This window comes from Littorina saxatilis, linkage group LG14 (assembly GCF_037325665.1).
Source record: "Littorina saxatilis isolate snail1 linkage group LG14, US_GU_Lsax_2.0, whole genome shotgun sequence".
Lineage (NCBI taxonomy): Eukaryota > Metazoa > Mollusca > Gastropoda > Littorinimorpha > Littorinidae > Littorina > Littorina saxatilis.
This window is the reverse complement of record NC_090258.1, coordinates 21,224,480-21,239,462: the sequence shown is the minus strand read 5'-3', so window position 1 is coordinate 21,239,462 and position 14,983 is coordinate 21,224,480. Positions and strand designations below refer to the sequence as shown.

The window sequence follows — 14,983 nt, the reverse complement described above, 5'->3', positions numbered from 1 at the left end:
ATCCGCGACCTTAAGAGAAATGCTGGGTGCAAAGAAGAGAGAGAGAGAGACAGATAGAGGGAGGGAGGGAGAAAGAGATAGAGAGACTGAGTGAGAGAAAATCTACTGGAGACCGAGAGAGGGAGAGAGATGGAGAGAGAGCGTGGTGACACGGGGGTGGGACATGGATATCGTGTCTGGGTCTGGACAAACAATTGACCCGTTTCCAACCCGGGTCGGATTCTAATCCGCGACCTTAAGAGAAATGCTGAGTGCAAAGAAGAGAGAGAGAGAGAGAGACAGATAGACAGACAGACAGACAGAGGGAGGGAGAGAGAAAGACTGAGAGAGAGAAAATCTACTGGAGTGCAAAAAAGAGAGAGACCGGCAGCAAGACAGAGAGAGGGAGTGCAAAATAGAGAGAGAGAGAGAGAGAGAGAGAGAGAGAGAGAGAGAGGGAGGGGGAATTTCAGTTTAGAATACATCTTTGTGTAATGTTTGTGTATTTGCAGAGTGTGAACAAAACATGTATGGGTCGGACTGCGCTCACCAGTGCAACTGCACCGCAAACGCCGAATCCTGCAACCACGTGGACGGCGCATGCCTATGCAAAACAGGATGGAGAGGAAGTAGTTGCGAGAGTGACGTCAATGAGTGTATGATAAATCAGAACAGCTGTCTCGGTGACCACGAAATCTGCGTCAACCATGATGGCGGGTTTAGCTGTGACTGTGAAGTAGGGTACAGGAAGAACGATTACAACAGTTGTGTTGGTGAGTTATAACAAGCATTGACCTTAACGGGGTCAAGAAAATCGTCCCGTGGCCGTGGTGGCACGGGGTGGGACATGGATACCCATTACCGCCTCTAAGTCGAGAAAGAGAGAGAGAGAGAGAGAGAGAGAGAGAGAGAGAGAGTAGTCACCGACAGAGAGGGGAAGATAAAAGAAATGAAGAAAATCCGCTTGTGTCACGATAACGGAGTGCAAAATAGAAATATAGCGAGAGACAGAACAAGAACAAGAACAATTCTTTATTTAACGAGGGTAATAGAGTAAGCAGTGATCTGCTTTTTTACATTTGGCCCTCGCCCTAAAGAGGGACTAGTCTAAAATTGCTAAAGAATTAGCAAGTAAAGAAAACTACTGCGACATGATTATAGTAAAATGAAAGTAAGAACATATCATCAATTTACATACAATGCATTGCTTAAATGAAAAATGTAAGTTCATTTGACATGAGTCAAGAATTATAGAGTAGATTGCACTGACGCAACAAAGCTGTAAATGCCATGCCCATTGACATACACTGCATTCGAAGAAAAATCAGAGAGAAAAAAAGAAAAAATATATATATAAAAATAAGAATACATTGTTAAAAAGCACCGGTTGTTGGTTTTAACAACCATTCTAGCGACAACAGATGTTTATTTAGACTTCATGAGATAAGACGTATATCTGGTCTTAAAAACGTTTGTGCTGCTAGTTTGCCGTAGGATTGTCGGAAGAGTGTTCCAGAGACTGCTACCTGAATAGACCAAAATAGATTTGAATAGGTCAATCCTAGGCAGGGGCATGTTCAGTCTCATCAATTGGCGTGAAGTTTTTAACGTGAATTTGGAAAATATGGTTTGAGGTACACATCCATGAATAATTGTTTGCATAAGGGTAGAGAGAGTGTCGCGTAGTCTATGTGTATTACGTCCCTTGATATGCTAATGAGCATCCGGGGGACTCGACACCGGGTCGCCATCTTGGTCGCCATCTTGACATCATGCCTGAATAAACACCTTTCCAAACTATCCGACTGTTGGGCTAGTTGTGTGAGTATGACAGCTACATTATGCTAATAGCATAACGCTACATGGTGGCAGCGTGGTCAGTACCGACGTCTCTAGCAAATCGAACTGAATTTAGTTTCAGAAAACAGAAAGTGGCGAGACCTAGCAAGCAGAACTAGACTAGAGTCATGGGTCCTTTCAAAGCGCCCGACGCATTCGATTTCACGCAACCTACAAAATGGCCTGAATGGAAACAGCGTTTTGAGAGATACAGGTCAGCGTCCAAACTGGATAAAGATGAGGAAAAGGTACAGGTCAGTGCTTTGATCTATGCGATGGGAAATGAAGCTGAGAGAATATTTCTTTCATTCGGACTGAGTGATGCAGACTCAAAGAAGTTTGATGTTGTCCTTGGCAAATTTGATGGGTATTTTGTTCCAAAAAGAAACATTATCCATGAACGAGCTAGATTCCACGTTAGAAATCAGAAGCCTGAAGAAAACATTGAAACATATGTTCGTGCACTGCATGAGTTAGCTGCAACAGCGGAGTTCCCAAACAAAGAAGAGTCCATTAGGGACAGATTGGTGTTAGGAGTCCTAGACACTGAACTTTCAGAAAAACTGCAGTTAAAACCGGACTTGACCTTACAAGGTGCTGTGCAGGACGCTAGGCAGTATGAACTGGTAAAGTCACAGCTCTCAGACCAGCGGCAGTCAAGTGTAGACGCACTACAGCGCAGACAAAGCGGAGGTAGTGATCAACGGAACAGGCGTGGAGGTAGCGCTGGCAGCGCTCGTAGAGGCGGCAGTAGTTATACTCCAGGCAGAGGCGGCTCAACCCAAGGCGGGGGGAAGCTGCAAGAGGCCAGCTGTTCACGTTGCGGTCGTCAGCACCACAGACAAGCGTGCCCAGCACAAGGCAAGAAGTGCAACAAGTGCGGACGCAACAACCATTTCGCAGCAGTCTGCAGAAGCAAGGCAGTCAACGCCATAGATGAACCACAAATGGAGGTGGCATCACAGAGGGGGCATTCAGAAGAGGCTCAAGCAAGCCGAGAGGAACACTTTGTAGGAACATTGTGCTCAGAAGGCAAAAAGGAACCGCCGTGGATGACGACACTCAAGTTTGGAGGATGCGACGTCCCATTCAAGATCGATACTGGAGCGGACGTGTCCGTTATCTCAACAGCGCAGTATCGAAAGCTGAAGCCTTGCCCACAACTTAGCAAAACCAGCGCAATCCTGCGTAGTCCAGGAGGTATCCTAAAGTGTGAGGGACAATTTGTGGCCATTAGCAAAGTCCAAGACCAGCTTCACTCGCTTCGACTCTTCGTCGTACAGTCAAAGACAGACAACCTTCTCAGCAGAGAAGCAGCGGCAAGAATGGGCCTAGTCATGAGGGTTGAAGCTGTGGAGATGCCCTTCGGTGAGCTGGATGACAAACCTGTCCAGTGCCCACCAGTGAAGATCGTTCTGAAAGCAGAATCTGAAGCTTACAGTGTTCACTCAGCAAGAAGGATCCCAATACCTCTGCTAGACAAAGTCAAAGATGAACTCACAAAGATGCAGAAGGCTGGGATTATAGAAGAGGTGACAGAACCAACAGATTGGTGTGCACCGATAGTGCCAGTCATGAAGAAGTCAGGATCAGTGAGAATCTGCACAGACTACAAGCATCTGAATGCAGCAGTCAAGCGTGAGCGCTACACACTCCCCACGCTCGAAGACATCCTGCACAAGCTGTCTGGGTCGGCAGTTTTCAGCAAGTTAGACGCCACATCAGGATTCTACCAGATTCCACTTGACCCAGAGTCAGCAAAGCTCACTACCTTCATTACCCCATGCGGTAGATTTTACTACAAGAGGTTGCCATTCGGCATAACTTCAGCTCCAGAGATTTTCCAAAGAACCATGGAGAACATACTGAAGGATGAGTCCAACGTCATTTGTTTCTTCGATGACATGATGGTCCACAGTGAGGATGAACCAGCACACGAGCGACATCTTGAAAGCGTGACTAAGAAACTGGCCAGCGTCAACCTGAAGCTGAATCGGGAGAAGTGCGAACTCAGGAAGCATGAGATCGAGTTCTTGGGTCATCGAATCAGCAAGAACGGCATCTCACCAGATCCAGCCAAACTGGAAGCCATCATGACCATGACAGATCCAACCAACGTGCCCGAGTTGAGGAGGATGCTTGGTATGATCAACTTCCTGGGTCGCTACTTGCCCAACCTGTCCAGTGTACTCCATCCAGTGACACAACTTCTGGAGAAGAACCAAGCATGGACATGGGGCCCAGCACAGATCCAGGCCATGGTGACTGTGAAGAAGATGCTTACCTCAGCGCCAACGCTAGCACACTACGATCTGAGGAAGCCGACAGTCGTCAGCGCAGATGCGAGCAGTTATGGGATCGGAGGAGTGTTGCTGCAAGAACACCCCGAAGGCATGAAACCTGTCGCATACTGTTCAAGAACATTGACAACCACAGAACGCAGATATGCCCAGATCGAGAAAGAGACACTGGCAGCAGTCTGGTCATGTGAGAAATTCAGCAGATACCTGATAGGCCTGGAAAACGTGACGCTTCAGACAGATCACAAGCCTCTCGTGCCCATCATCAACCACAAAGACCTTCAAGATACGCCCATACGATGTCAAAGGATGCTGATGCGTCTCATGAGGTTCAGCGTCAAAGCTGAGTATGTGCCGGGGAAGAAGCTTGTCGTCGCAGATGCTCTCTCCCGCAGTCCTCAGTTCACCACTGAACAGCAAGACGAGGTCACAACACTCATTGAAGATGTGGAAGCCTACCTACACGGTGTGGTTATTTCCTGGTCTTGTGCAGCATCAGACAAACGCATGCAAGAAATCGCAGTGGAGACGAAGAAAGACAGACTGATCCAAGAAGCACTTCGCTATACGCGTGAAGGATGGCCGCAGTACATCACCGAAGTTGAGGATGGATTGCGTGACTACTACGCAGTGCGCAGTGAACTCAGCGAGAATCAGGGTCTTCTTACTATAGGAAAGCGCATCGTGGTCCCAGCTTCGCTACAGGACGACATTCTACGCAGAATCCACGAGGGTCATCAAGGGATCACTAAATGTAGAGAGAGGATGAAGGAAGCAGTTTGGTGGCCCGGAATCAGCGCCAGAATGAAGAAGTTGGTTGAAGAATGCAAGCACTGTCAGGAGAAGAGGCCATCGCAGACCAAAGAGCCATTGATTCCAACAGAGCTACCTCAGCGAACATTCCAGAAGTGCGGAGCAGATCTGTGTGAACTCAAGGGACAGTCATACCTTGTTCTTGTGGATTACTACTCCCGGTACATTGAACTGGCTCACCTCAAGACGATCACTTCAGCAGAAGTCATCAAGAACATGAAAGACATGTTTGCACGACAGGGCATCCCCGAGATACTTGTTTCTGATAATGGAACGCAGTTCACATCCGGAGAGTTCCAGATCTTTGCAAAGGAGTGGGGATTCAAACACGTCACTACAAGTCCTCACTTTCCACAGGCGAACGGTGAGGCGGAACGTGCAGTACAGACAGCAAAGAAGATACTGTCGCAAGATGATCCTGCACTCGCTCTTCTCATCTACAGAGACACACCTATTGAAGCCACAGGCTACAGCCCAGCACAGCTTGCATCAGGAAGACGTCTGAGAACAACGCTCCCAACACTGTCTGAAAACCTCGAGCCCAGAGTCTGCGAGAAATCAACAGTGGCAGCCAATGACGCAAAGGCTAAGAAGAAGAACAAACAAACATTCGATAGGCGTCATGGAGTACGGCCCCTAGATACGCTTCTTCCTGGTGACATCGTGATGCAGAAGCTGGACGGAGAGAAGAGTTGGAGAAGCCCAACAGTGGTGCAGCAGCAAGTCGCACCAAGATCCTACGTGGTGAAATCGCCACGAGGCACGTTTCGGCGCAACAGGCGTCACCTCAGGCGCTCACATGGTCTGCAGCCTGAGAAGTCCACTCCCTACTCCATTCCTGTCCAAACTGACCTTTCCCAACACGAAGCCCACATCCCCGTATCCAGTGACCAGAAGAGTGGTGCAAGTCACAAAGCACCCAGTCCAGTCCAGACAGGCTCTTACGTTCACAATGAGCCCGGCCCGTGTCCAGGGCCAGTGTCCAGCGACGTCTCCAGCAGCAGTGGTGCCAGCCCAGGTGACGGAGGGTCCGCCAGAGGTTCACCCCCAAGGAACACCGGCCAGGACGCCGGAGGGTCCACCTACAGTCCATCTCCACAGGGCATCATCAACAGCAGCCCGACACCGGTGACTACCCGCAGCGGCAGAGCCATCACCATGCCAGCCCGCTTCAAGGAGTGAACTGTACAAGACATCGCCCAAGCAGGGAAGTGAACTTATGTTATTCGTTAATTGTGCCTTTGCAAGCAAGCAGAATCAAAGTTGGATTCATGAACTTTAGTTACAAAAAGCAAAGTTGCTTATCTCCTTCCTCGGTTATCTGTGGACACTAAAATTTAATTGCAAGCCACTTCGAAAGGCTTTATTTGTCAATCTCAAAGGAAGGGAGATGTCGCGTAGTCTATGTGTATTACGTCCCTTGATATGCTAATGAGCATCCGGGGACTCGACACCGTCATCGCCATCTTGGTCGCCATCTTGACATCATGCCTGAATAAACACCTTTCCAAACTATCCGACTGTTGGGCTAGTTGTGTGAGTATGACAGCTACATTATGCTAATAGCATAACGCTACAGAGAGGGAGAGAGAGAGAGAGCGTGGTGACACGGGGATGGGACATGGTTACCGTCTCTAGATTTGCACAAACAGTTGACCCGTGTCCAACCCGGGCCGGATTCTAATTCGCGACCTTGAATCACGCAAAACCGTTTTAAACCATACTTAGAGAGAGAGAGAGAGAGTCACCGACAGAGAAGGGAAGATAAAAGGCGGCTTAAAAACAAGACCTAGTGCGTTAACCCGTGTAATGGGTACCATGTCATTATATTAACTGTCCCCCTGTTTCCTTCTTGACACTGATATTTTGTGCCTAATTGTCTCTTTATTTGTATGTTGCGCCGAAATACGATTGTTCATGTATAGGTATGAACTGGTTTGTAACAAGTGTAAAAAGTATTATATTAGTTTGTGCCGTGGAGGGCCGTGAGTAAATAATATAAGATGTTTGGTGGCCAACTGACAGACCAGCTTCTTTGTCGTCTCTTGTTTCTTCCTTATCGACGAAGGCTGGGGTTGATAAAGATGTAACAGAAGGCAATGTGCTCCCCGAGGACCAACAAGCAATGCAGGTCTGATAAGCCACTAAACATCGTTTTTGTCATCATTTTGGAACGGCTAAATTAGACACAATAGTCGATGGGGAGCCAGATTGTGAACGTACGTTTTTTTTAGAATGCAGGGCAGCGTCACGGCATACGTGTATGTCTTGTGTTCCACTTACAAATATACAGAGCTGCCATCATATATGCGAGTTCAGTAAGTTGTTAGTATGTTCCTTTTCATTTGAGTGTTTTATGACTTTTTGCTGTGTAATTTGCGCATACGGATCTGAGATACAAATTGACCATGAGTCGTAGCAGTAATTATCAACATTGATTGGGCCTTTGATGGTGAATGTTTAAAATCGTTGTCCTCAGAAACACGAATCCAAAGCCGCGATGGTGCCGCACATCAAATAAACTGCCTGATTGGCTTTTACTTTGACAATCCAAGATTCACCTGAAGCTCAAAACCATTCACTACCTCGATTTGTCACATATGAACATAGTTTGTGTTACCCAGGTGGTTATGAATGAAAACTCGTGAAACTGATGACAAGCCATACAATGTATCATTTTTATACACACTGTATCAGACAAAGCCTTGACTTTCTGTCATATTTTGGTGTCATTATGGTAGCTTAATTTTCGCTTGTACATACTTGTTATATGTGTAACCGTGTGCCGAAACACTACGATCACCTCGGGAAGCGAAGTGCAATCAAACAGGTTTGAAAATGTTAGGGCTAATTTCTTAGCCCTATAAAAACTGTTATGCAAACCCGAAGGTTTCCATGAACATACAGACAATCGGAAACCACCAGACCCCATCACAAACAGAACTCTACAAACCACAGGTGTTGACTTTAAAGGCCAACAACCCGGGTGCAGAGTCCGTTGTGAAAGGAGCGGTAGCCTCCCCTGTCACATATGGCAAAAACATTCCTGATTAATATTGCTTAGAAGGCAGAAACTAGAAAAATAAACCATCTCTACTCACCGATGTCCGTGCTGCACGTCCGAAGATATTGAGTATTTTCTTATGCCACAGAATGCCCAGAAGGAACCTACGGAAAGAAATGCAGCAATAACTGCACTTGCAACATAACAAACGTCGCCTCTTGTGATCACGTGAACGGGACGTGCAGCTGCAAACCAGGTTGGAAAGGTGTGACATGCGATGACGACATTGAGGAGTGTGTGATGTCACAAGTGACGTGTCCGGATCACTCTGAGTGCATGAACACAGTGGGGAGCTATGAGTGCCAGTGTCTGACGGGATTTGTCAAGAATTCCACAGGACTGTGTGCAGGTAATGGTACTGAGTTAATACAGAGTTGATTTTATATTTCTGAGTTAAGTTAATGTTAATTAAGGAATGTTAAATAAATTTGGCCAACAAATTATTGCAACAAATTTCGCACCCAAGTTAAAGCATTATTTCCTGTGTTATTTCATTAAAACTGTATATGCCAGTTAAGGCCGTTCATTTGAATATTTGAATACTTGTGTCCCAAAAATTAATGACTTTGCATGTCTACAGATAAATGATTGAAGATAGTTACTGTCGAAGTTTCATTTGCGTGTAACCACTGGCGTAAAGTTTCTAGTCGTACAAACACTTGAGAAAAAATTGGAACGTTCAAGCTGTTTTGCTCTGACTGCTGTTATTGCTGCGTGCCTTTCAAATCATGCTGCGGTCCCGCTTAGCTGGGCATCGCTGTGGCACAAGAATCATCCCTTAAATATCAAGCGTGTTTACAAGCCAAGAAAATTTGTGTCAGTGCATATACGCACATACAACTTTCGCAGTGTGTGTATCAATAATTTATGTAAAGACATGCGAAGTCATGAATTTATTGGACACAAGTGAACAATGATATGACGAGTTTAAAATCTTCTTTCGAAACATTGCATTATATCTTCACAAATAATTGTAACGAACCACAATTTCGCTCGAAGTATTTTCAATATGTTGATAAATTAATCTGAAAGTTTCAAAGGAAACCACCAAGGCGTTGCTGAAGTGCAGCGCTTTTTGTCATGATACCCCTACAAAATGACGCATAAAATCCCGGTTTTTACCGCTCATGCGATCGACACCTGCTTCAGTAGGAATAGCATAACACACGCAACACGCAAGCTAGCTAAACAAATCAACCTGGTCAGGATACATAAATAAGTTGACTTTAATCTCGTATGTAAACGTTGCAATGTTTTGCCAATTGTGATTTTTTTGTCAATTTTTAATTGGGCCCTTCCGTTTTTGTCTGGTCGATTTTGAGGGTACCCTTATTTGAGCGGCGGTCACGTGATCCTTGTAAAAGACATCTTTAATCCAAAAAGTGATCCTGATAGTTAAGTAAACAGCATTAACTGGAATATAAAGTTGTAATTAAATGACACGAGAATGAATGCTTTTATTTGGGTGCGAAATTTGTTGCAATAATATTTTGGCCAAGTTTAGTTGACTGCGCTTACTGCAAACAGAAGTCTAGAATTAAACTGAATGATCTATGAATGATCCGTTAAATATGGTATATTGTAAAAAGTATGCACTGATCGTGTATTACACTTAATGACCCACGCTAACTGCGACCACTAATTAAGACTAAATAATCAATCGTATGTATTTCGTCGGGAGTGAAGAATCTAAATATGCAAAATAGGTATGTGGCTTATCTACTTGAGATGTATACATTTATTCTGAATAAATATGGACTTGACCTGTATTGCGCTGTATTGCGCCTGTATTGCGCTCAACTTTGAACCCATCTTTTGCAGTTTATGTATTTGTCAACTCCCAGAAGGCAGAAACATATCACGTAAAACATTGTTCAACCACGCCGTCTCTGTTAGAAAAAAAATCTACTTCATGTTTCAGAGTGCCCTGAAGGAACTCACGGAACAAACTGCAGCAGTTACTGCGCATGCAACTCGACAAATGTTGCCTCATGTGATCACGTGAACGGAATGTGCAGCTGCAAGGCAGGCTGGGAACATGTGACGTGCGATGACGACATAGACGAGTGCAATACATCGCGTGTGACGTGTCCTGCTCAATCTGAGTGCGTGAACACAGCAGGGAGTTATGCGTGTTTGTGTTTGACAGGATTCGTCAAGAATTCCACAGGGCTTTGTGCAGGTGAATGTATATACTTAGTTAGAATTCTCAATAACAAGGTACCAGAAGTTATTATTTCTTAACAGGAATTTTCTGATGAAGTTTGATGTTTTTTGCCTAATTTTGAATGCGCCAACATTTTTGGGGTTTCTGTCTCAACGTTTCTGTTGAACATTTTGGGAACAAAAATGCCGTTGTACAAGTCAACCTTTGCTGATTGGAAAAAGGGGCCATCTATTCGTGTCACTTATTTTTCTGACATTTTCTTGTAATTTGTTAACACTGTTACAAAATTGTCAACTTTATTTTGTTGTTTTTGTTTGGTGCAGAGTGTGATAAAGACACATACGGGACAAGCTGCTCCGAGCAGTGCAACTGTACCCTAAATGCCGAATCCTGCAGCCATGTGGACGGCGCGTGCGTTTGCAAAACAGGATGGAACGGTTCCCGCTGTGAAAATGACGTAAACGAGTGTCTCACCAATCAGAGCAGCTGCCCTGGTGATCACATGATCTGCGTTAACGAGTTCGGCGGGTTTAATTGTACATGTGAAGAAGGGTACACGAAGAACGGATCCAACAGTTGTATTGGTTAGTGAAAACGCTTTGACTCTTCTTTTTCACGCAGCAAGACTGACAGACTCATCCATTTCGCACCAAGAGTTTTGTTTTTGACGATCAGTTCATCAGTCTGTCTGTCTATCTATCTGTCTATCGAGTCTGGTTGGTACCTTGTTGTTGCCTAATGTACAGTTGTAAACCTTGAGCCTTCAAAACCTACTCCCATTGATGAATTAATCGTGAAGAGATCTGATGTTTTTGCATTCAGTCAATGTTGACTGAATATATTGGGGGAGACGGTGAATCAAGTGGGAGGTGAATGTGTATTTGTGTATGTGTGTGTGTGGGGGGGGGGTACAAAATCTATTTAGCAGCTGGTTATGAAGCTTTGCATGTAAATTCCTCTGAATATTGAATATTTTCCCAAAAGCTTGTTGCCGTCACATGCCATACGTCTTTAAGAAACGTTAAGGCACCACAATGGTGACCGGATTATGCAGTCAAATTCATAAAATGTTTCAGCTGGTCCAGACTATGCGGTTGCATTTCAACTTTGAAGTTGACAGAGCAATTGATTAATTTGTAGATTGATATTCTGATTTAAATGGAAATTGTATTCTTCTTTATTTCCTGAATCCAAACTTACTTACTTACTGCCCGTTATGCCGGTGTAACACGAGAAAATGATTCCCACGAAATTTTTACTCCGGAGTAAACATTTCGTACGAAAAAGTTACTCCCTTTACGAAAAAAGCACTCCCCCATTGCACGAGAAAATTACTCCCCAAGACAGGTGAGTTCCGAGTAAACATTTCGTACAAAAATGTTACTCCCCTGACGAATAAATAACGAATAAATTACTTCACCCCAACACGAGCAATTTAACTTTCCATGCCAGGTGTACGAAATTTGTACTCCCTTGTCCCCTGTTAGTCTTGGTGGTGGAAGGAGGGTAGCGCGACATTCGTGTGCGCGAGATCACTTATTGGCATTATCCCTTCGCCCGCATCCCATTTTTGCGTACGAGATTTTTACTGGAAGTAAACAAAATGGGGAGTAAAAATTTCACGGAGGGAGTAATTTTGTCGTGCCTTGGAGAGTTCTTTTCTCGTACGAAAAGTGTACTCGGAGTAAGAATTTCGTACGAAATATTTACTCCGGAGTAAATTTTTCGTGGAGTAAATATTTCGTGTTACACCGGTTGGCATGTAGGGCAGCAACCTGAATTCAAAAGAACATCGATATGTGTTTTACTTCAAAAAGAAAGAAAATTATTAATGCAAATTTGGCTTGCTGTTCAGTTGTTTCTCCAAGACTACCATACAACGCTGTCTCGGTCGACAGGTTTTTGTCAGCCCCGGACTAACTAGTCTAGGTGAAGTCTCATGCGTTGTGATTAGTTTATATCCCTCTGGCCCGCAAAATGATTGAATCTTTTCTCTTATTTTCTTTTTTACACCCCCGGTATAGGGGTGTGTATAGGATTCGGTCGATGTGTTTGTTTGTTTGTTTGTTTGTTTGTGTGTTTGTGTTCGCATATAGATCTCAAGAATGAACGGACCGATCGTCACCAAACTTGGTGAACAGGTTCTATACATTCCTGAGACGGTCCTTACAAAAATTGGGACCAGTCAAACACACGGTTAGGGAGTTATTGGTGGATTAAGATTCTACAAGGACTTATAGAGGGACATATTAATGGTCAAAGGGAAATAACCTTCTCAGTTGGTGGCAGTGGCCATGTTGGGTTGGGTTTGGGTTTGATGCGTGCATGCCTGGTTTTCTCCTGTAGATGGGTGTCGGCACAGGAGGTCTGCCCGCTGTCCTCAGCCAACATGCTCCGTCTTCATGGCAGCTCAAATTTTTTATCGAGGTTCTCTCCTCTAGATCCGCCGTGTTTCGCCTAGGGGCTTGCGCTGCCTAGTTGATAGGGTCACCTCGTAGAGGATGTGGTCATAGACCACGCACGGTCGGTCTTGGGATAGGGAAACGTTATGCTAGTCCGGAGGGATTACGCCACAATGGCCACCTCGCGAAGACCCAGGGTCCTAGACTAGGGAGGTCCAAGGGGGAGCACCGGGAGGGCTACCCCTCTACCCGCACCTCCAACACAATCCCTTCCCCTGGTAGCTTCATCCCCAAGGAGGAAACAGAGCTACCTGCAACACCCCGGTGGCAGTGAGAATGGTAAGGACGGGGGTGTTTTTCCTACCTCGGAGGAATTTCTTGTCTTTTTCTATTTTAGGTTGCCCAGCACATCATTGTGGGGCTTGTAATCGGATATATAAATACATAATTGACCACACACATTTGATAAACATTCTAACAATTCATTTTAAAGACACATTTTTTAATGTAAATGGCAAATACAAGGCATACCTATATTCATAACATTAGGACAAAACAGACAGACATATATACAACATAACGTTTACCTACAAGTTATTCCAGAAGAGAAAACACGCAGAAAACAATACTGATACAGAGAGAGGGGGAGGGGGTGAAGGTAACATTTACAATGAATACAATCTTAACAAGAAATTCCTCCGAGGTAGGAAAAACACCCCCGTTGGTCAAAGGGAAATAACCATTCTCACTGCCACCAACTGAGAAGGTTATTTCCCTTTGACCATTAATATGTGCCTCTATAAGTCCTTGTAGAATCTTAATCCACCAATAACTCCCTAACCGTGTGTTTGACTGGTCCCAATTTTTGTAAGGACCGTCTCAGGAATGTATAGAACCTGTTCACCAAGTTTGGTGACGATCGGTCCGTTCCTTCTTGAGATCTATATGCGAACACAAACACACACCCAAACAAACAAACAAACAAACACATCGAGCGAATCCTATACACACCCCTATACCGGGGGTGTAAATACAAATATAGATGATAGACCCTTCCTTAAGGCTCCATCCAGCTATACACATAATGACAAGGAACCACACAAAAACAAGACACCACTACACCCACCTTAAGTTAGACGGGGTTAGTTAGTTGTTGCTTTTTGGGTCCAGCGGACCATCTAGGCCAAATCAGGACCCCAGTTAGACGGGGTGACAGACAGATAAAATGATGAGACAAGCAGACAGACATCAGGCATACATACATACAGACACACACACTCTTTACTAACGTCTTTTAAAAACCTATAATTTTAACTGTGCAAAAAGAAATCTGGAACGGACACTTTCTCCAGTAACCTAAAATAAATGCTCATTAATAAGGGCTTAACAGCAAAATGAAATTGTTTTGGGAAAATGTTAGTAGATGTATATTTGTTAATACGGGAGAAAATATTATATTAACAGAAAAAGATGTATTGTTTGGTTATTCTCCAGAAGTGCAAACCCCCATAAACTAAATTATTTATCATATTTTGCTCATTTCAAAAATGTGTATCAGTAAGTATAGATATGGTAGGCCTATTAATATAAATGTGATGTTAGGATATGAATTAGCCTTTGAGATATTTCAGTATTGTGTAAATGTTGAAGGATGAATGATGATACGTTGTAGACGGATGCTTGATTTTGTTTATTAAAAGCCCCACAATGATGTGCTTGGTAAATAATTAGAAACAAAATAAAAAATTTAGGGGCTAACAGATATTCGCATGGGGTGGTAACCAGTCTGACAAAAATTCCAAATATCTATTCCTAACAAAAAAATCATTTTCTTTTCAATATATCTTTGTTTTAATATTTTCAAAAAAACACTCAAAAGCGGAACTGAACCCTGAAGTTTACATTTTTAAATATAATATTTGCCCAAAAGAATAATCAAATCTAAAACATTATCAGTGTTCACATTATCTTCATTTCCAAATATTATCAATCCTTTACAAAAAGTCAATCGTTCACAATGAAGACATTCTTTGTGCAATACATTATTCTATTCAATCCAAAAGTTTCTAATAGTCCTACATTCCCAAAATAAGTGAAAAATGGTCTCTTCATAATTACCACAAAATGTGCAAAGCGGTGAATCTTTAATTTTACTCCAATACAAATATTTATTACAAATTAAGGTAAAATCCGGTAAAAAGGGTCGCAGCTAAAACCGCTATCAATAGTTCTTTGACAGGGTTTCAAAAAAATACATTTCCAATTGATATTACTTTCACAGGTGTTATTTCATTTTAAAACTGCAGCTGGAATAAAGTTAGACTGCACAACAGTTTTCTTCACAACCGGATTTCCTTTTTTATCACTGACCACATGTGCACACTCTTTTATCCACCGATTAATGCTGACAGTTCAATGT

The 14,983-nt window shown here is 43.7% G+C and overlaps 1 protein-coding gene across 1 annotated transcript in view; it reads left to right on the top strand.

Annotated features, from left to right (window-relative positions):
• Positions 1–14,983, top strand: part of LOC138947339 (uncharacterized) — a 112,327-nt gene that overhangs the window by 82,191 nt on the left and 15,153 nt on the right. Inside the window, exons 42-45 of the mRNA XM_070318797.1 lie at positions 492–752; positions 8,084–8,344; positions 9,917–10,177; positions 10,486–10,746. Coding sequence (XP_070174898.1) covers positions 492–752; positions 8,084–8,344; positions 9,917–10,177; positions 10,486–10,746 — 1,044 coding nt within the window. The remainder of the gene's footprint in view (positions 1–491; positions 753–8,083; positions 8,345–9,916; positions 10,178–10,485; positions 10,747–14,983) is intronic.